Source organism: Chiloscyllium punctatum, chromosome X (genome assembly GCF_047496795.1).
Source record: "Chiloscyllium punctatum isolate Juve2018m chromosome X, sChiPun1.3, whole genome shotgun sequence".
NCBI lineage: Eukaryota > Metazoa > Chordata > Chondrichthyes > Orectolobiformes > Hemiscylliidae > Chiloscyllium > Chiloscyllium punctatum.
In genome coordinates this window covers 32532122-32556905 of record NC_092791.1, presented here as the reverse complement: position 1 = coordinate 32556905, position 24784 = coordinate 32532122, and the positions used below count along the sequence as shown (strand labels likewise).

Here is a 24784-nt window from a genome sequence, read left to right as displayed (position 1 = left end):
GTCTCCAACATGTGACACATACGGGCACTTATTTCATCGCGAATTTTGAGAAAATTTCATCATGAAGTCAGATTGCCAAATTGACTGAAACTCTGACTGAAACGATACAGTGATGACACCACATGCCCCGCCCCATGAATCGCCCTGATGCGTGGTAATGAGTGGTGAAGTGCGACGTCAATCAGAATGACGTCGACCGTCGCCTGGCGGTCCCATAGAAACCCACAGGTCGTTAAAAGGTTGAACGTGATGATCCCTCCCTCGACTGCCTGTGATTGGGCGCTGAACCAGGGTCTGTCGTACAATTAGTGCGTTGAGATGTCAATTGACCTGAGCTTTAATTCAATTGGGTCAATACTGGTGTCAGTCATTTAAGGATGCCCCCGAAGCAAAGGTCTGATTTGTTAATCGACCAGTGATAGGCGGGATCAGATATCAGTTTCTGCATTTCCATTGGTCCATTGGAACAGCAGCCTGAATCCCTGTGTCAGGATTGATCAGCCTATGTGTCGATCATCGGAGGCGCTGCTTCGGAGGCTTTCCCTGTTTAAAAGCTAGAGTGGAGGATGACGTTGAAAGGTTGTGATATACGATGTAAGGAAATCTTCAAATAAAATAACGAATTATTCATACGACTGGGGTTTGTGACTTTTCACCTACTGACAGATCGCTAGTAAGTTCAACCGTGTGGACGCGAGAAGGATGCTGTGAATGGACAGGGCCAGGGTGCTGTGGGCGGCAGGAGAGACCGCGGTCTGATATCGGGCCTAGTAATGAACTGGAACGGAGCCTGAAAATAAAGTGTCATGTTACGGTTTAGACTGAATTTCAGGATCGGTGTGGACCTCAGATTTGTGGATCTCACCAAACGTTCCTGAATAAAATGGGGTTTTCTCTGGTTTTGTCTCCTGATAGTTCAGCTATCTTTGCATCTGTCTTTTTCTCGAATGTTTAAAATTTCAGCATTTCTCTGTTGCTATGTACATGTATCTGTCAATCTGGTGGTTAGTTAAATACTGTAAATGCTCAGCGATCTTTGTCTCCGTTCAGGAGCTCCTTGAGATTAATATCACCAACAGAAGGTGATTTATGGGCAAAGAGTTTAATCAAACCTCGTAGTTCTGGAAGAATTTTAATATTTATCATTATAATAAGTTTTCTTCGGGAGAGAATGTTGGTGAGATAGGATAAGATGCTTTTGAGGTATTATCGTTAAATTGTATCTACACAGCTTTGGTTAATCCTCTATTAAAAGGGGAGAAACTCACTATTATGATGTGATTCAAAAATTAGCATGTAACAAGCAAATAGGTGTGGTAATGGTGGGTTAGAGGATAGTTGTCTGCCATATATTCCAACAATTTTTAATTCATTTATTTTAAACTGTATATCTTTATTGTGGAAGTTATTTTTAATCAACCAGTTCAGGCATATTATGATCTACCTCCTGCACAAGTGAGAATTGAACCTGTACCCTCTAGAGATTCTACCACTATGCTGTAAGACCCCCTTGTTATTATTGATTTATAATGGCATCTCACTTCATTTCTAGTGGCTTGTTTTAATATTCTGGTTTTAATATTCTAACATTATGATTGATGCCATAATAACATTGTGTGAGACCTCTGTCTAATCATCATTGACTCCAGTTTTATTTTTGAGTATTTGTAGTATGACTGTTCTGACCTCATTGGCATTCTGTAGCTTTACAAAAACAGTCAATTGGTTAGTGCTGTATTTGTTCTTGGCAGATGACCATGTATTTTTGGAAGAAACTGACTCATACTGTGACTATGTGTGAACAGGTGACTAAATGTGTTCATGAGATGGAATAAATATCTCAGCATATGCATATGAAGAATGATCTAGATGATTATTATACAGTTGCTGTCCTGTATTTGAGTGCTTTGTGAAGGAAAAATATAATCCATAAGAATTTGACATTTATCTTGTTTCCACATATTTTAGTGGAGCTTGGTTCTATTTGACCTGTTGATACAGCTACAAGACTATGGGGTATTTTCATGCTCCTTCATTTTCTTTTCTGCTCCTAACGTATGCTTCCCGATACTTTCACTAGCTCCTTCAACCTTAGATCCTGTTCCTCCCCTCATCAAGTCTACCATCTTCAACAACATCTTGCTGTCAAAAAAAGGCTAAGCTCAGTAATCTGTCTTCTGACTGCTGTCCTACCTCCAACATTGCTTTTAGAAAAACAGAATGCTGGACGAAGTCAGCAGGTTTGGCAGCTTCTGTTGAGAAAGAAACAGTTAATGTTCTGATTCTAAAGGAGAGTCGTACTGAATTTGACATTAACTCTGTTTCTCTTTGTACAGATCTGCTGAGGTTCTTCACTAGTTTTTATTTCTGATATCCAGTATCTGTTGTACTTTGCTTTCATTTCAATATTGCTTTCCTGTTCAAGCACCTCAAACTTATCACCAACTCTTACCTCTCTTGTAGCTCGGAGCGTATTCAGTCTGGCTTTTTCCCTTCCTGGAGCACTAATTGAGTCTTGTCAAAATCACATTTTATCCTTTTGTGACCATTATGCCTTATCTTTTGACTTTTCAACAATGCTTGATATAATTAACTTGTGCAGTACTAAATGTTGCCCAGCTCCTTGGAACTGTCCTTGCATTGTTCCATTCCTGTCTGTTCTAGTGGAATTAGTACTTTCCCAGCAGTGACATTTCTTCCAGTTTCACAGCATTGCCTCCCCACTCCCTTGAGAATTTATCCTTTGGAATCTTGTTCAACTCTGTGATTTCCCTTTTTTGTGATATAATTTGCAGTCCTGAGTTCAACGTCTGTGTATATATGAAGATGCCCAGTTCCATTGTTACCTCGTCGTTCACTGACTTTGGGCTGTCAAGTCTTGGATGATGATGATGATGTTGGGAAGTTCGCAGCTGCCATTCTGGGCCTCTTGGGCACTGCCCCCCCCCCCTTTCCCTACTATTGCGCTGAGACAGTCCCTTTTGGTTTGACCCTCACTTGAGTATAAAACTCAGGTGCTCTCCATCACAGAGGCTACTCCTACTGTCATTCCCTGTTCATCATCACTTTTCCTGCTCCCTTCAGCTCAGTCTCTCACTCAGGACTCAAGCTCCAGGAAATTCCCATCTCTGAACACTAATTAATCAAAAGCCTGTTTACATTCAGGATGTAATGCTGATAGCATGGCTGGACTCTAGGAAACAAAACATTTGTACCATTGGAACCAGTGTTTGCATGTGAGGTTTTGTGTAGGCAGGAGAGGAGGTGCCAGTTTCCTCTTGTCAGAATGTTCATTAGAGGTCACAGTTTCACTTTGTTAATGCTGGCCTCGACAAATGTCCAGTTACTATGGAAAGTGGATTTAGCTGTTGCAGACTGCAATATAAATGTGTTGAATCTGGGAGTGGTTAACTGGAAGCAATTTGCTAATGTAAATGTAAAGAGATTGTGGAAAACGAGTCGTGTGGTTCGGTATTTGTGTCCCTACCTCTGTACGGGAAAGTCCAGGTTCAAGTCTCACCCCAGAATGTAATGGCTATGAATGTGTGTCATAATATATCCAAACAGATTGAAATAAGTTAATTTGTTTTTATTTTTTCAAAAAAATCTCTGCTTCTGAGCCAGTTTTTTTTATTTTAGGAAAAGAACAATTGACTACTTAGCACAGAAATAGACCATTCATCTGTGGTGTGTATGATGCACAGAGGCCTGTTCCATTGGAATTCCTCTCCCTCCATCACCATATCTTTCTATTCCTTTCTCCCTCATCCTTGTCCAGCTCCCATCATTAAATATTTCTTTGGTATTATCCTCAACACCTATCCCATGTGAGAGCAAGTTCCATATGCTCATCACTCCAATGGCAAAAGATTTCTCCTGAATTCTCTGACTGTTTCAGATGGATGGTCCTCTTGTTTTGTTTCCCCACAGGTGGAAGCATCTTCTCTACGTAATTTTAAAGGTCTCGATCTGGCCCCTATCTTTGTTTCTAGAGAAAAGAGCCTCAGCCTGACCTGTCTTTCCTGATGGTTATAACTTCTCAGTTCCAGGGTTCTCCTTGTTAAGGATTTGATTAACCTTACCTGTGTGTGAACTATTCCCTGTCTAGAAGCTTGGCATTTAATTTTAAATACAGAAATCTTGTTGATTCTGTTTAGAGACCAAGCAGCCACTATGGTGTTTATTTTTAAATACTAGTTACTGGCAAATTACTATTTCTATTAAGAGGAAAGAGTAAGCATTGTACTAACATGCTTGTGCTATCCTCCTTCATCCAGCATGGCACCATTCCTGATTGGTTAGTGTAGTAAAGCTTTCCTGGCGCACAAACCAATTGACATCATCCAAATAATGTTCCTTTGGAGAATAAATAACTAAATTATTACTAGCTTTGACAATGAACCACAAGAGGAAATTGTTTTGCTGATGTTGCAAACATTGATGTAGTGTGAGAGAAAATTTGAAAGTAAGCAACTGACAACTGATTGTGATCCACGAATGTACCCCTTTCTATCCTTTTTTTTTCCCCCAGGTTCTGCACATCCATCTTCTGAGCGCCCCCCCCCCCCCCCCTTCTAGTTCTCCATTCTAAGACTCCAGCTTGTTGTGCAGCCTCATTGTTTGACAAGTGTGTCTTTCACTAATTGTATCTTGTGCTCTTCTTTCTTTTTCTCATCTCTGTTCCCTGAAACATGTTTGGTTGCTTTCCATTTGTCTGATTTTTCGTTGTTATATATTGCACCCCCCACCCCCACCCCATTTAAAAAAAAGAAACAATAATTTGGGACTGGTGCTCCAGTGGTCCTGTATCTCTTGATAATTCTGGAGTTCTTTTGTTTGTTTTTTTTTAAAACAGTATAAAAATGGGAAATAAAAACTAAATTCTGGCAACATATAGCAGTCCATTTTCATTTATTTAAAGATTAATTTTCATCAGAACCAGTGGGCAACAAAGTTTGGACGCATGTGTGCATTTCAACATCCCATTAATCTTTTGAATATGGAGATAGGGACTATACTGGGGAAAGGACCATGGTGGAAAGTGGTTGTGTTTTATTGGCAATGAGGACAGCAAATGTAGATGCAAATCTGACTTTGTTTTTGTCAAACTGCAGTGAAAGCATTGCCCAAATCCAGAATTGCCATCATTTTTTTTTTTGTTATTTTCCAGAGCAGACTTGAGTAGCATATGGGTGAGAGTGGCAAGAGATAAACTAAATTAGTCAGAGCTTGCTTTCTGTGTTTGGGACAATAGAGATAGTGGCTGGTATAGATGGTAAGGTTGAGAGGGTGGTACAAACTTTTATAGTGAGGAAGAATCATAGCAACCTCGTTCTCCCTCAGCTAACTGTCCTTTTACCTGCAACACTGCATCACCCTTAATGTGCCAGTGATATCAGACTTTGTGAAATAATACATTATCTGGAAGTACTATACAATATTTCACCCATGCTTTTGCATGTAATCATCCCTGACTCTAATTTGTTATCAACATGATTATGAGGAAATGATTCACCTTGATCATGTTGGTCCAGTGGTTGGGATGCTGGGCTATGGCACATTCCTGTTTGGGTTGGAGAGGGGAAATTCAGTTTGGGTTGTTGGAAGTGAAGTGTGTGGATGCATCTGCTTGAGAAACATTGTGGAACCCACTTTGAGGAGGTAGCAGATATGATCGGATAGTCAAGGGTGTGAAGTGAGGTGGGTAGATGGCGGGCCCTTTATAGCAAGCCTTTTTAACAGGATTTCACATGCAGGATTACTAGAGAAGCTGAAGATGTATGGAAGTTTGAGAACAGCAAACTGGATGTTTTTGTTTGTTTTTGCAAGAGATAAGAGAGCAGGAATTCTTTGGTGTGGTTGAAAGCAGGTGGTGGTGTCCCTCGGGGTTCCGTTTGCTCCTGTTCACTGTCTGTCAAGATTTGGACATAAGTCTTGAGGGAGTGGTATCAGAATTTACAGATTATGCCCAAACAAGGAGGTATACTATCCACACAAATTCCAAGAAAATTGATAAGTGAAGTGATGGGCTGGCAGATGGAATTCAGTATGAGTGATGTATTTAGTTGAAGAAAAATCTGTAATTCTTCTTTGGAAATTAATTGGATCACTGCTGTTAGAATTTTAGTTTTTATCATTGATTATAGAATCAAGGGGGGAAAAATAAGAGATTATGTACCTATTTGCATTTTAACAGTGCAGCATTGTCCACTATAGAGAGGATATTGAAGCTTCCAAGAGAATGTGATGCAGATTCACTTGACATCATTTACAAAAATGTGACAAATAGTTTTAACAAAGAAATCTTGATTTATGAGCTAACAAAGATAGAAGTCTTAAGATTGTAGAAGTCCGACAAGCAGAGTTTCCTTGATCAAGATGATTTTCAGGAGGGTGAAGGGAGGACAAAGGTTTTGACTTTGGATTCAGGAGGAAGCAAATCCTGGAAGAACAGAAGTGGGATCCTTGTGTGCGAGTAAGTAAAGGGGGAGGGGGGGGGGGGTGGAGATTAATGTTCTAAAGGTGTCAATTCAAAAAATTGCTTGAGACACGAACATTACCATTAATGTGGAGAAATGGCAGCTTGTATGTAACATTAAAAATCCATCGCTGATTTAACAGGACTGTCCTGTAAGGGAGACTGGAGTATTGTGCTTTCTGATGCTGTGAGGTTTGCTGTTCAACTGAGTGTTAGTTTCTTCACTCCTTTCTCTTTTGTCCTAAGCCAAGCAGCTCTCACGTCACCTTACTCGGCCTTCCTGTTTGAAGTGACCACTGTTGTGTGTCCTATAGCCTGAATGTAGCTTGCTGTAGGAATGGACTCCCACTTGTAAAAATAGAAACTGCACTTTCAGAAGAATGTTGGTAATCTTGGCAAGGATGCAGCTGAGCTGGTTCTGGAAGCATTGCATAATATCTTTGTTGTGTAGAATACAGCACTTTAGGCAGTCTAAAAGTAATATGAACTTATACAGTTTCCAAAGAATAACTGGATGCATTTGGCCCTTTTTTATGATGGTTTTTCTCTCTCAATATGTACAAGATCCATAGCTCTTAATTGCAGCATGTGGGATTAGCATCCTTTAACTTGTGGGAAGAGGATAGAATGCTTTGGGCTGAGGGTGACAAATCTGTAATTGTACGGGAGTGGACAGTCTCTTGAGGGTGCTGTGTGCCGGCTGGAGCTTATTTAGTCTCTTATTTTCCACTTGTGAATCACGTAAGCTGTTTATATCTTTCAGTCTGAAATGTTGTTTCCTTTTTCGTTTTGTGGAATGGACATAGTGATTGCCTTTTACTGTGTCACCAAGGTCCTGAGAAAGCTGTTTAATTTTCTGCTAGTTACTAAGCTGTATTTTGTCAGTTTCTATTAATGCTAAATATTGGTCATGTGTGTGGTCTGGTGCTTTGAGGCTGTCACTTGTGTCTGTTCTCCCTGTTCCAGTTAGCACTCAGACTGGGCTGGATGGGATGGGCGGGGAGGGAAATGGCAAGACTGGGAAACTGTTCTCCTTTTAGCTGGGAAATGTTAAAATAGAGGTGTCCAAAATTTTATGCAGGATTTCAGTAGAGGAGGAGGTTGGTGGGGGAGAGGGTGCAAGAGAGAGAAACTATTTCTTGTGGCAGGTGGGTCAGTAATCAGAGAATTGAGAGAGCAGCGAGGGGGAGGAGAGAAGGGGAGCTGGGAGTGGAACTGGATAGCTATGTCAGAAAATCTGATGATGGGATGAACATAGAACATAGAAGAATACAGCGCAGTACAGTCCCTTCGGCCCTCGATGTTGCGCCGATCCAAGCCCACCTAACCTACACTAACCCACTATCCTCCATATACCTATCCAATGCCCGCTTAAATACCCATAAAGAGGGAGAGTCCACTACTGCTACTGGCAGGCCATTCCATGAACTTACGACTCGCTGAGTGAAGAACCTACCCCTAACATCAGTCCTATATCTACCCCCCCTTAATTTAAAGCTATGCCCCCTTGTAATAGCTGACTCCATACGTGGAAAAAGGTTCTCACTGTCAACCCTATCTAACCCTCTAATCATCTTGTACACCTCTATCAAGTCACCCCTAAACCTTCTTTTCTCCAATGAAAACAACCCCAAGTGCCTCAGCCTTTACTCATAGGATCTTCCTACCATACCAGGCAACATCCTGGTAAACCTCCTCTGCACCCGTTCCAGTGCCTCCACATCCTTCCTATAGTATGGCGACCAAAACTGCACACAATATTCCAGATGCGGCCGCACCAGAGTCTTATACAACTGCAGCATGACCTCAGGACTCCGGAACTCAATTCCTCTACCAATAAAAGCCAGTACGCCATATGCCTTCTTTACTGCACTATTTACCTGGGTGGCAACTTTCAGAGATCTGTGTACATGGACACCAAGATCCCTCTGCTCTTCCACACTACCAAGTATCCGACCATTAGCCCAGTACCCCATCTTTTTATTACTCTTACCAAAGTGAATCACCTCACACTTAGCTACATTGAACTCCATTTGCCACCTTTCTGCCCAGCTGGTGAGCTGTGCTGCTAGTTTTGAAAATTTACCCCCCCCCCCGACTTCTTACCCCAGCATGATCCCTTTGATTCACCTTTAAATGTGCCTATTCTGTGAAACTGATCCTTTTTCTCTGAGCCAGATTGGTAACCCCTGATGTCAAGTAGTGTTCAGGAATTGGATGGATGCAGGAAAGTTTTTTTTTTATTCATGCGTGGTGTCAAAGTAAACAGTGCTTCTTATGAATATATTCATGTTCAGTGTCTTCCTGCTTTAAGATGCTGTTGACTAAATCACTCTGGACTGGTCTTTGTTTCTGTGTGGTGCATTGTGAAGAGTGTACAAGTAATGTATTGATTTAAGCATGGAATCTTCCACCCCTGCTGCTGCATTATTGAAGGTGAGATGTTAAATTGAGACCCGGTCAAGTTCAGGATGCAGGAGATTTGAGGCCAAATAAGTGAACTGCGTATCTGAATGGGAGTGACGTTCACCAAGCTGCATTCATTGCATGTCACATACTTAACTTTTTTCTCGCTTGGTTACTGACACAGCTGAGCTGCTTGCTAGGCCACTGTGGGAAGACATTTGAGAATCATTGAAAGAAGCTGGAGTCATCTATACATCAGATGGGGAATGTATAAGGGGGTTGTTTAATTCCTGAAGGTCATTTATATTTCAGAGAAGGGAGCTTGCTCAACCACCTCTCCCCAGCTGAATTCAGTTGTACTTGACTATGTTCTCACCCAAAGTTAGATGCTTTTACCTTGGCTCAGGAAAGCTATTTCAATCTTAATATTGATAAAAATCTACTTTCTGCACATGAGTCTTACTGGAAGGGCCAGCATTTATTGCCAAACCCGAATTGGCCTTGAAGATGGTGATGAGCTGCTGCAGTTCCACAATGCTATTGGCAGGAAGAAGTCCAGAAATTCGACTAGGCAACAGTTAAGGAAGGAAGGGCCGATTTTTATAGTTCCTAGTCAGGGTGATTTGGAGGGGACCTTGCAACTGGTGTTATTCCCATGTGTCTGCTGCCCTTGTCCCTCTAGATAGTAGAGGTAGCTGGTTTGGAAGGTGCTGTCAAAAAAGCTAAAATTGAAAGGTAGTTCTCACTTCCTTTAGTTGAAGTAACCTGCAACATGAAATCCCCATGAAACAAGGTTTCTGGATGGGAAAGCCCATGTGAGGGTGCTCAGGAGACTTGCCAGTACAGTTCCAGTGATGAGGGACTTTAGCAATAAGGTTAAGTCAGAGAAGCTGGGCTGGTTCTGTCTGGAGTGAAGCAGATTGACTGGTGTCCTGATTGAAGTGTTGAGGATTATGACCGGTACAGACAAATGAATCGGATAAGTACTAGCAGGAAGTAAACTTCACCACAGGGCTAGAGCAAGGGAGCAGGGCTGACTGGACTGCTCTGCAGAGAACTAGCATGGATTTAATGGGCTGAATGACTTTTTGACAAGGTGATACCTTTTCCTGATTGACATTGGGGAAGACTCATTATCTTATCAAGTAACTAATAATGATAGCTGTTCTCTTTTTTTTTAATGTATGCCTCTCCCAACCCCCAACCCCCCACCCCACCCCCCAAAAGAAAGAAAAACAGATTGTGTATCAATTTTTAAAAAGCTAACAAGATAGAGAGGCTGTTGACACTGAAAATGCTCTGGCTCTTCTAATAGAGTTTCCAAGTACAACTTGAGAGGAGATGACGCATGGTGAATGTTTTTTAGCACCGTTTTCCTTTTATAACCCAAGGGAAGATGATGGCATTCTTTTTTTTATTCTGTAGTTGTTGTGAACCTCTCCTATTGTTTCACTCAAAACAGACTGAAGCTTTTCCTTGTGGAAGGCAGTTGGAGAAACAAGACTTTGTGTTATTGCAGCACAGCCGGGAAGAATTGGGAAAATGTTTACTTTGCCCAAATTCATCTCTACATGTTGGCTTGCTTCCAATCCAGGATATCTGATGCCATTAAAATAACGGATGTGCACCATTGTGCGGCTCACTGCTGTACTACTTTAAAGCTGCATTCTGCTCCCATTTATCCTCAGTGTTCTGTTGTTTGGCTGGAGAGATCAGTATTGCGTCCGGGAGTTTTTACAGGACTGCAAGTTAATGTTTTGAAAAGAGCCTTGTCTGTAAACGTTGTGTTTTCCAAAAAAAGTTGTCTAAAATGGTAAGGAACTCCTAATGCAGTTTTAATCTATGCAGTGAAGTGTCGGAAACCTTAACTGGGCTTCTGTAGATGGAGGGAGGGGTGTGGCAAGGGAAATCAGAGTCTTTTGGTGGGAGTAGAAAAGTTACGTGTTTATGCAGCTGGTGTGTTGTACAAGATTTTAAGATGGATGCACTGTTTGAAGATCTGTTTGAGGTTACTGTACCTGATCCAGTTAGTCATTTGTGACTTCTGATTCTTTTTATTTTGAAGTAACTTCAACTGCCCAAGTGGGAAACAAACACCAAGTGTAAAGCTTTTGATGTACTTCATTGTATGTTTACAGTTGAGATTTTTGCACATTTAATGCATATCATTTTGTCTTTACTGATCAACCTGTTTTATCCCAGGCAATATTACTTATTGCAAATAAATCCACCATTTTCTTTTTAGCAGAAACTCCTGAGGCTGTTGCAGTATGAGCCATGGGGTACGACGTCAATCGGTTTCAGGGCGAGGTGGATGAAGATTTGATTTGCCCGATTTGTAGTTGGGTTTTGGAAGAACCTGTACAAGTGAGTAAGCTAATGTTAATTTAGGGTGGTGGAGTCGGTTGTGCAGAGGGATCCCAAATGGTCTTGGTGTTCAAAGCTCCAAAGTATCTTAACTTGCAACTCTTGGAGCGGGCGGGGGTGCTCACAACTGTGCCTCATTGTGCAAGTGCCTTTGTTTTAAAGGGAGAAAATAACACTAGGTTTTTCGAGGAGCGCTGTCTGAATCACTATATTTGGATCATGCTGGCTCACCTCACCATGTTATCTGAATGCTTCTTGTATTTCTTCGTGAGTTTGACATTGGGTTCAGGGCAAAAGGTCTTGATGGGAGTTTGGGCTGAGAACAAGAAGTCCTGTCCATCAGACCTCCTTGGGTGAGTGATCTGTTAATGCAGTGTTGGAATGACTGCAGCTGTACTGCACCAGAAAGCTGCAAGGTCAAGAGATTAACAGAATGCTTCATGCATTGCAGAGCCAGATAAAGTCTTTTGAGTTTTAAACGGCAGTCATGATTCTGAGAATCAAGTGGCTGTCCAGTTCCAAGACTTTAACATGCAAGAAACCTGAGGGAAAGGGAGAAATTGCTGTTGCTCAAAATGCACATTTAGTTTGGTCAGCATCTGAGGAGAGAAAAGAGAGTTTAACTTTTTAAGCACATAGACAGAACTGGACTGTAGATAGGACAGCTTCTCTCTGGCAACCAAAACAGTTCTGGAGGACATTGTACATACAAATGCTCACTGAATAGTGACAGCCATGATGCATTCCAGGCATAAGACTCGTTGAGTTGCTTATTCATTGGGTAAATGAGCCATGCGGACCAACAACCTCCCTGTTCTTGGGCAATAGCAGAGATCCTCCATTTTGTCTCTGCTCCTTAGGTAGAAAGGGGGAAATAGATCAGAGTTCCTGCTCTCCCTCCCCATCTTCACCTCCTGGAAGTGCATCTTTGTTCTGTGAGACTAGAGCTGGGATTGGCTGTGCAATGAAATTGCTTGCTGGTACTCCCTTGAGCCTGGTTGCCTACTCCTGCTATTCCTTGTGTTATGAATTGTATGATTTCAATCCAACTTTGTTTATTTGTAAGAAAGCAATCTCTCTCATCTGCTTATTTCCTACCCTGCTTTCCAGTGATTTTAAGGGAGTGTGGTAAGTGTGCATCTCCTATTGGCTAACTGGGTGATTTATATACTTAAATTAGTTGGGGGAGGGAGCTAGTATTGCATCAGCAGAGAGGAGCAATACATAATGGACTTTGACTGAAGGCAGTGTTTCAGAATAAGCTCCTGTATCTTGTCCCACTGTGTGAATTGGCACTACGTTTGATTTGATTTGATTTTTGTTGCATGCAACAAGCTCGTTTGGATCTTTGGCAGTTTGTAATGGTTTTTTAATGTGTTGACACTCCTTGAATCGCATGCACTGGCATCAGAGAGGAGAAAGAAGAATTAACGGCAGGAATTTCTAGTGCAGTGACAGATTAAAAACCATGTTATTTTGATTCCGAGAATGGCAACCAGATAGGAATAAAGAACTTTAAAATGCTAAATTTCTAAAACCGGCCTCTTATGAAAAGAGCACTAGTTCCAAGTACAGTTGTGAGCACAAAATTTGTGTAAACATGTTGGACCTAGCTGTGTGACAGACTGAGTGAAGGGGAAATGTGGAAAACAAGCCTTTGTGTGCAATGAGGAAGTTTTATTATGTTCCCACGTGAGAACCTGTTTTGTGGTTTGCATCTCTTGTCTTGGGATACGGATTTGAACTAAGAAGGGGAGGCAAAGAGTTTGTGTTTTAAGAGGCATAGGTAAGTTTTTAAGCTAGTTGAGAGAGGGTTAATTCTATCATCGCAACTGGATAAATGCTGGTCTGAAAACTGCATGAAGATGAAAGTGGTGGACCTCCTCTCTAAAGTTCTTAGTCATCTCCTGTGATTTCCCCCCCCCCCCCCCCCACAACCCCACTACATAGTCCTGTAAAATGTAATTTTCAATGAGTATATTACAGATTTTCCGCTAGTTTATGAATTTAATCCTAATGAAACGATGTGTGATGGATTTGATGGGGCACCTTTTAAAAAGATTACGGGAGAAACTGATGAGCTCAAAATGGTACTTTGATACTGACTGCATCATAAAAATTGGCTCCTTGACAATGCCGCAGAATGCTTTTTAACCTTGAATTTGATTAAAGGAACTTCACCTCTGGCCAGTGTTCATCTCCATACTTGAGGGAAAAATTGTGTAGGTGGCAATGTATCCAGCTTCGTTTGTACAATCTGATCTTGGTGATCTATGCATTTCTTGATCACATCATGTTGATTTATAGCCATGCATGCTTGTGGAAGCAGATCTGATTTTATTGAATAGAGCCTGAGCGTGCTTAAATGGGGTCACCACAAATTGGATTCCCAGATGACTAGTGCAGTTTTCTTTATTTGTTCTCTGTCTGTCTGTCTCTCGTTCATTTGCTGTCTCCTCTGTTCTCTCCTAGGCACCACACTGTGAGCATGCTTTCTGTAATGCCTGCATCACCCAGTGGTTCTCCCAGCAGCAGACCTGCCCGGTGGATCGCAGTGTTGTTACTCTAGCCCACCTTCGACCTGTTCCCCGCATCATGCGGAACATGCTGTCCAAACTGCAGATCACCTGCGACAATGCCAGCTATGGCTGCACAGCTGTGGTGCGGCTTGATCAGTTGACCTCTCACCTCAATGATTGCGAGCACAATCCGAAGCGACCCGTGACCTGTGAGCAGGGATGTGGGTGAGTTTCTTACAATGAGCTTTCAGAACTGTACATGCACCTGTATTTTAGGTGAACAAATGTAGAACCTAGTTCTTACTGAGCCAAAGGAAAGGGCCAGCTCCAATTGCTGGTTTGTGTTGAGTTTATCTGCCTTCCCCAAACCCAGTGGTGAGCTGCTACCAGTCATCTTGGTAAAAGGCTGTTTGAGGGAGGGCTTAGAAATTTTGATAATCTGGCTTGTGTATGATGAACAGTCACCTGGATAGGGTGCTGGTAAACCAGCTGTCGGGGAGTTAAGAAAAGTTGTTTATCTTTTCTTTTGTGATTTGACTTTGCTTTTGTTAGTCTTCTAGTGTTAGCTCTTTTGGGTGGCTGTACACCTTTTTGATACTGTTCTTAAATTGCTCATAGTGTTAGGTGCTTTAGTCAGAGGGGAATGGGTCTGGGTGGGTTACTCTTCAGTGTGGACTGGTTGGGCCGAAGGGCCTGTTTCCACATTGTAGGGAATCTAATCTAATCTAATCTAAATGGCTACTCTTCATTGAGCCTGGAAGACAATGATTATCGACCAGCATCATAACCATGTCCTATCCTGAAGCTGTTTGATGTCCAGCTCTGCTTATTCTTTCCTCCCAAGGATCATTTCATTGTAGTTGGAAGCAGAAAACATTGCCTCTTCTCCCATTCACAACCCACCCAGCCATGAAGGATCAATTTCTCTGCCCTAATTTGGCCCTTTTGGCTTCAGAATGATTCATGGTACAGGAGGCACAATTAAGATAAAGAGAAAGTAAAAGCCTCCGGGATATGGTGAATATAAACTGACTTCTGGATGTCTTCTTAATGTTGTAATCCATTTAGAGTCTGTTGTCATGGAAGACCTACCCATTTCCTGCCCTCCTTTTTATTTGCCCTTCTCCAAAAGTGATGTGCTGATCATACCCGTGCTGGCTAGTGAGAGTGTCTGTCAGTGACAAGCTGGCCATTCAAGGAGAAGCGAATCTGTGAATTGAGTGAACCTGTGCTGTCCTCATGCACCCTTCATTCAGCAGCGTGGTGCCTAGTCATTTCCAGAGTGAAAAGGAGGATTCTTGGAAGCATCCTCAAAAGATTGAGATATTTTAACTGTCATATTTGTTTTTGCTTAGCTGATTAAAATGAACAAGATTTGTTTTTAGGGAAACTATAGTAATTTGGTTCTGCTGTTCTGTTATTTTACCTTGGTCGTCTTCCCTTTTTCAGATTAGAAATGCCCAAAGATGAACTACCAAACCACAACTGTACCAAACACCTTCGCACAGTGGTACTTCAGCAACAGGGGAAGATTGCAGAACTGGAGAAGGCTTCAGCAGAGCATAAACATCAGCTGGCAGAGCAGGTGGGTACTTGCTGGCACATGGCCTAGCAATACTACTGAAACATTAACCTGGGTGCTGTCAAGGTTCTGACTTTCCATGTGGACTAGCTAATATCATTTTCATTGACCATTTCAATGCCCTTCTACTGTGCTCCTGGAGAAGCAAAAAGTAATTTTTTTTTAGAAAGAGTAGACCTCACCACTTAAAAGGTCTGCCTCTAAAATGGGCATTGTTCGTATTGGCTAAAACTCACCAAATGTCTCATGATAAATGGTTTAAGTCTATTTCAGAGTTGGTAGTGATGGGTATTAAATGCTCTTTTTTTTTAGCAGGAACAGCTGTACTTACTCACTTATATTGTATGTTGAAACAATTTTTTTTTGAAAATGTTTTGTTAAACCCAATCATTCCAAAACGTGCTGTGAGGTATTTGGGTTGTTTGGTGAAGGACATGTACTTGGGTATGTCAGAGTTAAAATGGTCAAGTGTTAGCCTTTAGCTCTGTGGGGCTCATAACTCCTTCCTGCACTTAATCACACAGAGGTGAGTTCTGGCTTTGAGGAGTCGAAGTTGCATTTACACTGCACTGTGACATTTGTGTGAGGCCATTGATATGAAGTGCAGTGTTAAAGCTGTAGAGCAAAACCACTTGGGGCACAATCTGACTCTCGAGCAAATCAGAGCAAGCTCCCTCTAAGGAAGAGTCATTGGGAATTATAAAAGAAACCTGCTCAAATGTGTTAATAGTCAGCTTGACTTTTCTTTTATATGGTTTCTTTGTGACTGAGGGAGTTGTAAAGTTTGCAGAGTGGAGCATTAAAAGCAATGTATGCTTTGCAGCATGTGGCATGCTCCTGTGAGAGTCTTTTGTGCAGTGCCTTGTTTGTGAGGGAACGATTGACAATGCGCACAAACTAAATTGCATTAGTACAAGTGAAATTTCAGTAACTCTCCTCCAAATGAAAAGGATCTTGCAATCTGTTTTCATTTATCCATTTTTCTTATGGATACGCAATGTTTCCACTTTTCAATGAGAACTGTTTATTAGAAACCACCATTCTTGTGCTGTCTTGCTCCGCTGGCTACCTCACTTGCACATTTGCTCTCTTTATAACCTGTAGGCACTGTATGTGGTTAACTGTCTGAGATCTTGAAGACTTTAGGGGCTGCTGCTTTGTTAAACAGGCAAAGAAGATTGTCTTTCTGAAGGGTAGAACTGCACTACCTTGTATCGTGCTAAGTTATCAAGGCTTGGAAGGTTTGGCTCTATAGTTTTAATAGTTTGCCCTGACACTCAGAGAGTGAAGGATATCTATTGTTATCACTGACTGTAGCTTGACTAAACAAGTGCGTGGGCATTGATTTGATGGGCAGTCACTTTTTTTTTTGCAGATAAATAAAGCCCTTGGGACAAAATGCTAGAGGTCTGCTGACATCTGCAACCCAAAAAAAAGAGATAAGAATAGAGAGAAATTGATGGGGTGGGTTAGATGAAGTAAGTGGGAGGTGTCTCATAGCATTGACAAAGGTGTAGGTGTATTTGGAATATTTTGTGTACAAATAGTTCTTCTATAATGTGAAGGTTCCATTCTTGTGTGAACCCATGTTGTATAAAAATTGTGCAATAAAATTAGTATTTAGTTTTGGTGATGCAATCCATGTTACAACCAACACACATTTTAAAAGTTTGCACTTCAGAAGCCACATCCCTTATTTGTCAGTTGCATTGCAGCCAATTCACTTTGACGAAACGCATGTTATAGCAGAATGACCCGTACTTGCTCCTGACCGTAGACAAACTGTATCTTGATGTTTTTGGGCATTTTCCTTGGTGAAAATATGTCCTCTAAAGAAAACTTTAAAATAGCAAGCTAGCAATACTCAGCAGCTCCGTCAGCATCTGATTAAAGACAGATTATTGACGATCATTGATCAACTCTGTGTGTATGTGTTTTCCTTACTTTGCAGAAACGAGACATTCAACTTTTGAAAGCGTACATGAGGGCTATCCGCAGTGCAAACCCAAATCTACAGAACTTGGAGGAAACCATTGAGTACAATGAGATCCTAGAGTATGTTTCTGTTCAGTTTCTTGTCCTTTTGCCTTGTGCCGTTCTGTGACTAAGTAGGGAAACCATTGGCTTCTTTCCAGACCTTGGCTGCCTGTAGCCAGCCACTTTAAGATGTTAGAGAATTATAAGCAGTCCATGCTTTGTAAGCTGCTAACAGTCTTCCAGTTAATTTCCTAAATATACTTGTTCTGTATCTGTGACCTATTTCTGCAGGAGTTCAGAATGTAGAGCATTTAAATGGAAGTATTTGAGCTAAATTAAGATACTTAAGCAGGATCTATTTAGACTTGTATCCATTCTTTCAATTCGATTTCAATATCGTCTGCCATTGCATAATTATGATCCTGTATAAAGCAATCACTAAATATCCCAGTAACATCTTTGGTGTTGGCTGTGGCTCAGTAGTATATGATTGAAGATGATACTCTTGTGCAGTACTGAGGCCCCATTCCATCTGCTCAAATGGACACACAAGATCCCACAGTACTACTTTGACGAAGAGAGGGAGAGATTGCCCCAGTACCCTTAGTCAACAACACCAAAAAGGGGTTATCCGATCATTATCGTGTTTGTGCGCAAATTGGCAGCTGCATTTCCCATATTGCACCAGTAATCGTGCTTCAAAATACCTCATTGGCTGTAAAGTGCTTTGGGATGCCCTGAGGTCACAAAATGCGCTATATAAATGCATTTTCTTTTCAATTTGCAAGGCTTTAGCATAAAATCTAGGTCAACACTCCCGGTGCAGTACTGAGGGAGTGTGGCACTGTTGAAAGTGCCATCTTTCAGATGAAGTGTTAAATCAAGACCCTGTTTGCCCTCTTGGGTGGGTATTAAAAGAGCAGTATTTGAAGTGAGGTATTCTCCCTGGCGTCAATGTTTATCCCTTCAGCCAGCACCGTTTATGAACAAACTAACTGGGCATTATCACAGTGCTGTTCGCAGGAGCTTGCTGTGCGCAAAAACAAAAGAGGCTGCAATGTTTTCAACATTATAACAGTAATCAGACTTCCAAAAAAAGCATTTCATTGGCTGTAAAGCACTTTGGGAGGTCCTAAGTCTTTGAAATCCATTAATATCTTAATTTAGCAACCGTCTTTATAATGGGCGAAAGTGAGGACTGCAGCTGCTGGAGATCAGAGTCTAGGTTAGAGTGGTGCTGGGAAAGCCCAGCAGGTCAGGCAGCATCCGAGGAGCAGGAAAATCTGTTTTGGGCATTCCTGATGAAGGGCTTTTGGCTGAAACGTCGATTTTCCTGCTCCTCTGATGTTGCCTGACCTGCTGTGCTTTTCCAGCACCACTCTGATCTAACCGTCTTTGTAATGTTGACCGGCTGATCATTTTTGGAAACTTCCTTTCCAACCATTTTACAATGCCTGTGTCCATTAAGTTAGTTCTGGAGCTAACTGCAATAGTTGTATAAATGACTAAACACTTTTTTTTTTGTTCAGTCATCTTGAGGGCTGAGAGGATGGTGGGGAGGAACCATTTGTTTTTCTAATGTGTCACTATTTAAAAAAAATATATAATGGTGACCAAGACTAAAATGGCCTATCCTAGGAACTTGTCTAGAGGAATAAAGAGGGACCAATAAGAAGAAAGCTTAAAAGTATTAAAATGGTGCATGTATTCTAGAGTTTCCACTGTACCTTGCATGCTGCAGTAACAGGGTGGGGAGAAAGAGCTGTGGGGGCAGGGCAGCACTCATGCATTTATTTGCAGTGATTTGAAAATAGATTACCGCCCTACAGTCTGGAATATAAAGTGTATGCATCAAAGATACTGCCTTTTTGGATGAGCTATTTAACGTTAAACTGAGAACCCATCTGCACCCTTAAGTGGACATAACCAGTCCCATGGGCACACTTTGTTGTAGAGCACGTTTTCCCACTGTTCTAGCCAGTATTCACCCCGACATCACTTCAGTTTTTACTAGAAGGTAAATGGGGTATTTGGTCTTTATTGCATTGCTGTTTTGTGGGAGCTTGCTGTGCGCAAATTGGCTGCTGCATTTCATGTTACAATAGCTACTGAGCTCTTTAAAAGTACCTCATTTGAATATAAAGTACTTCAGGACTTCGAGGTTGTGAAAGGCACCATATGAAAACAAAGCTTTCTTTTTCTCTCTCCTTTTTAATGTTCCCTGTCCATTTTGGCTGCAAAGTTTTTTTTTTATATATAAAAAAGGAAAATCTAAATTTTAAATGTAAACCAAGTTGCATGCAGGGAAAACATGAAGATTTTTGTAGTGTTGGCAACATCCTATTGTGCAGCCCTCTGAGCTGAGGCAGAATGTGGTCTCCGTGCAATACCCTAGCTGTGACAGGGTGCTGGTCATATTGTCTCCTCCTTCCCCACCCTGTGCTGAGTCCCAGATGGGTCCGGAAGCAGTCATGTGCAACCTGTTATTGCAACCCCTCTATCTGGATGAGGATGTGAAGTTGCAAGGAGGAAAAAAAACTGTGTGCTCTATTCATCTGAATTTGTAGGGCTTAGTTGACAGGGATTTTGTTTATTTTGTTAAATAAAATGCACACATTACCTGAATGGTATCTTCTGTATTGTAGGTGGGTCAATTCATTGCAACCTGCTAGAGTAACCCGCTGGGGTGGCATGATCTCCACCCCTGATGCAGTTCTGCAAGCAGTCATTAAGCGGTCTCTCATAGACAGCGGGTGCCCAATGTCCATAGTCAATGATCTCATCGAAAACGCACATGAGAGGAACTGGCCTCAGGGCCTGGCCACTTTAGAGACTCGTCAAATGAACCGCAGGTACTACGAGAACTATGTAGCTAAACGAATACCAGGGAAGCAGGCAGTGGTGGTGATGGCGTGTGAAAACCAACATATGGGAGAGGACATGATCATGGAGCCTGGTTTGGTGATGATCTTTGCTCATGGTGTGGAGGAAATCTTTTAAAACAAACACGATGTGTTCCTTTTTGTTTGAATGAAGTTCATAATGAAAAGAAAGCAAGACTTGGCCTTGCCCTAACTAGAATATCTTCAGTGGAAAAAGAATTCTACAGAATCTTCACATCTGTTTGCATTATGGACCATTTGACCAACGGCTTTTATGCAGCTCAAGAACTGGCGTAAAGGATGAGCTTGCAGCTCACAGAACACTTGTCACAACCATTGTTTTTTATTTATTCTTTCAAGATTAAAAGACTAAAGGCAAGAAGTACAATTCTGATGCCCATTCCAGTTCTTGCTGCCACGTGAGAAAACTAACATTTGTGGCGCTATTTTACCTTACCGATAGTGGTTTGAGTTGTGCTCTGATACCTGATTTACATGTTTGTTTCTTTGCCTTGTTGCAAACAGAATAGTAATGGACAATATTTCTATTGTAGAAGCTGCTGCTACACTGTGGTCGAGTGTAGAATACAAAAGTGTTTCTGTGATCATTTTGGAGGAAAAGTCTTTTCAGGTTGCTCTGTTTGAGCAGAGCTCACAGACAAACTTAAAACAAATCGATTTTAGTCCTGTATGTACAATATGGCTTAATATCCATTAAAGCAATCAAAATGACTCTGATTTGCTGCAAACAAAAACTGTCTATGTTCAGGCATGATCAAAAAAGTTGTTTTTGGCAAAACCCAAGTGAGATGTGGGGTAATGTGTGGAACATGAATAATCACTTGAAGTGTGGTTTACTAAGTGACCAGTCAGGCTGAGATGAATTGAATTTGCAACTGCTACAGGGCATTGCAATTGCATTCACCTTTTTTTGTTTTACTTTGAACCTGTGCTAATATTAATCACTTTAACCTAAATCCTATCTTCTTTTGGATTTGCCTTGAATTGAATTATTAAACTTGATGTCAAATGATCTTTGAACAGCATTTTGTGCAAGAATGGCCAATATTGGAGTGAGATGCCTCCAGTGGGGAAACAACAAAAAGATTGGCCTTTTTTGATCCTGTAACTAATGTTGCTTTTAAAATCCTGTAAGTATTTTATTGTGTGATGTAACCAGGATGCCATCTTGATTTTGAAACAGTCTACAGATACCTGAATATATGACTCTGTCTATCTGTCTGTCTGTGTACGTATGAGAGAGAATCTTTTCATGTAAATGTCAAAAGTAACCCGGCTACTTTCTCCTGTGGTTGGATGTTGAATGCATGTTTGCAGGCCACAAAACTACAATGAAGGCTGAGCAAGTAAAGGATTGCAAACAAAAAAGAAAATATGAATGAAAGGGATCCTAGAAAGCCTAAGTATAACATGTATATTTTTAAAAAACATTTAATTCACTTGGCTTTGTTTCAGTGGAACTGACTGAACTAGGTATCAGTACTTTAGTACCTGTACCTAATATTGGACATTTTAACTGACTGCAAATTATTACATTTGACCAAAAGTAGCCAAGAATGATCAGACCGATTTGTCACTGGCAACAGGTTTAGAATGTGGTGCTTCAAGTCCCAACTTGATGAAGAGAGGGAAAATGCCGTTAATCTATAAATTCTAACTAGAACTCATGTCTGTACGTATTATTTTGATAAAAATCTTGCTGTTTGACTGGGAATTTTAAAATTTTGTCCACAAAGAGGTAAATTCTCTTGTTCAGCATTCAAAATTTTAAGTTTACAAAAACCCCTTGCAAGTGTGCAACATGGTTTAACTTTTGTTAGGGCTAGAAACTGGGTCTATGGTGTTGATTCAGTCCTGGGCAGTTTTTAAAAAAAAAGCTGAGCTCAGATCCAGGAAATCTTTATCACAGTCCCTTGTGCAGTTCCCTACGCCTTTCAAATTGTAGGGAAATCTAGTCCATAGGTCTTGAATGTATATCATTTTTGAGCTCAAATCTAGGGTATATTGCTTAAGGTTTGTTTCAGAAGGATAACAATTACATTATTTATTTTGAGGTTAAGAGGACCTTCAGTGTTTGGACAACATGAAGGAATACTCTTTCTATTCAACTTGGGAGTGGACTCAGGAATGTCATAACACCCATCCAAGGAAGTGTCACCTTTTTTATTTTTCCATGGAATCCACTGACGTGTCTAAACCTTGGGCCTCCTGGATTCTGAGAGTTTTCCAGCAAGCTAAAAGCTATTTTAATGTCTGATTTCTGGTTAATAATCAGTACAAATATTTTGTCCAGCATCATAAATGCTCTTGGAGGGCTTAAGATACAAACTTGTGCACCAAAGTTTGCAGTAAGTGACATGACTGTGACACTCCCTCTGCACATCCAGGGAATCCATCATGACCTTTTTTTTTACCCCAGGCAACTGGCAATTTAACGTGCAAAGGTGCAGTAAGGGCCTTCCCCTCAAGTTTATTTTAAGTTTTAAACTAATTGATTTGCAACATGTGTCACACAGTCCCTTTTTGGATGTTTCCATTTGGCTCTTGAGGTGGCTTGACGTTGCTAAGAAAAATGAAACTTCCAGCTTGGCTGGTTGGCCGTGGGCAGAAAGGTAGCTAGTATCTGGTCTGGTCCTGTTTTTTTTTTAAATCATCTGTATATCTTTCCTGAAATTGTGTGACAGAAGTGACTTTGAGTGCCCTTGACTAAAATCTATCCAAATGCAGTCAGAAAGGATTTTTCTTTAAATCGCCTGGTTATGTGCAGAAAGCTGTTGTAGTGATGATGGTGTTCACAAGCCTGCTTTCATTTAGTGCCAAGGATTCTGTATAATCGTAAAGGAGCTATTTCCATTTCCAGCTTTACACCCTTGACTTTGGGACTAAACAAAGCTACCTAAGAATATCCTCGTGGGGAAACAATGTGTCTTTTTTCAAAAAAAAAAAATTCTCTCTGCATATCTCAAGAAGGAGCTAGTGGCCATTTGGTCCCAAATTGACATTCTACATTTCTCAAGGGACATTTTTGATTGAGGGCATTCCAGACAGGCTTATCTTTTGTGTTTTTTTAAAAAATATATTTTTCAGTTATGGTCACTGCTTTTAAAGCAGTCAGGTGCAGTACCCTGATTTGTTTTGTCCCTCCATAACCGGAGGATGCTGAGGTCAACTATAATCTCTCCCGGTTGCTGCCCAGTCTGAGATTGACTACCTCTACTCAGAGCAGAAATTTAAATTCTTGGTTACACTGGGGGAGAAGAGGGGTGGGCATCTTTTACCTAGCTTCTTGGAGCTTTAAAGTAACTTCCAATGTGATAGATGGAAAAGCAGAATTTGGCCACTGTGTTAATCCTCTCTGGAATATCGTCCTGCAGCAGCCAATTGGAATTGTTGTCTATTGGATAATATGCATAGAAAATCAAATAGTATTTTAGAAACTGTTATCTTGCAGTAAAACAAGCAAACCTGTATGAAGTGTTTTTTTTAAATGTTGCTCCAGAAAACAATTCAGTACTTTTTTTTTAAATTTTATAAAGCTATGTATTGTCTCAGTGTGTGTCTTTTTAAGGTGGACCTTCTGAATACACAAGTTTTATTTTGTGATTGGCGAATGTTTGCAGTCCAGAATTGTCTCCTGTAGCTGATTAGTTGTGATGTATTTGAAAAGCTGTGGCACTTGGTATTAATGATGAACAAAACACTTTTCATAAATTATCTGTGAAATAAAACTCATACTATGTATTTGGTCTTTGTGTCTTTTTTTTTCCCCCAACTTGTGCTGTCTGCGCATGTGCCAATCTTTATCGTCCTGTCTCACCACCTTGCTTCCAGCATGGTTTATCCTCCATTTTGATCACAACCTCAGCCAGGACGTTCTGTTCCAGCTGAGCACGGGGCTAGTTGCATTCTGCACTACATTCTGGTACACAGTTTCAAGTGTTTGTACTTGCCCACCAGAGTGACATTGGCCGGTTAATTACATACCCGATGGGCTTGTTTGTCTTGTCAGATTGTTCTTGTAGTGTTCATCTGCAAAATGTGAGAGAGGTTTATACAAAGTGGAGAATTGTACAGATGAATGCCAAATTAAACCTCCACTTGGGCAGTCCAAACCAAAACGTCAGTAGATGTGGTGATAGCTGCACCGAAATGTAGGAATGGAACAAAATAGCTGATCTCTATGCAAATTGGAAGCCAAAATAGATATTGGATATATGTCCAATCACTTTAATAAAACAAATGGAATGCTGCAGTGCAAAATCAATACGCTTGAAAACTACTTTAAGTCCCTGCTTAAGTCAGACTTTAAGTGGAGTACTGAGTCCAGTTTTGGCCCACAAGACTTTTTGGGTGGTGGGAAATGTTTGCATACTCTTTGCAGTTCCAGTGGCTGATCCTGTACACCAACTTAAAAACTGAAAGTGGATGTTGTGAATCAAACAGAGTTTGCTGGGCCCATTTAGCAGATCTGGCAGCATTTATGGCGAGAAATCAGAATTAATGTTTCAGGTCCAGTGATCCTTCCTTAGTCACTGGACCCGAAACGTTAATT

At 41.0% G+C, this 24784-nt stretch overlaps 1 protein-coding gene across 6 annotated transcripts; it reads left to right on the top strand.

Moving 5' to 3' along the window:
* The first annotated feature begins 498 nt into the window (after positions 1 to 498).
* rnf41 (ring finger protein 41) lies at positions 499 to 23973 on the top strand. Of its 6 annotated transcripts, none has more exons than XM_072567053.1 (6): positions 499 to 594; positions 11130 to 11251; positions 13724 to 13995; positions 15220 to 15355; positions 17304 to 17407; positions 19975 to 23973. In XM_072567053.1, exons 2-6 carry the CDS (start codon positions 11162 to 11164, stop codon positions 20327 to 20329), a joined length of 957 nt encoding a protein of 318 aa, XP_072423154.1. In that variant the 5' UTR covers positions 499 to 594; positions 11130 to 11161; the 3' UTR covers positions 20330 to 23973. The 6 variants fall into 6 exon arrangements, with proteins under 6 accessions (XP_072423154.1, XP_072423156.1, XP_072423153.1 ...); XM_072567055.1 differs by having other exon boundaries at positions 502 to 594; positions 11133 to 11251; XM_072567052.1 differs by having other exon boundaries at positions 524 to 673.
* Positions 23974 to 24784: the final 811 nt, after the last annotated feature.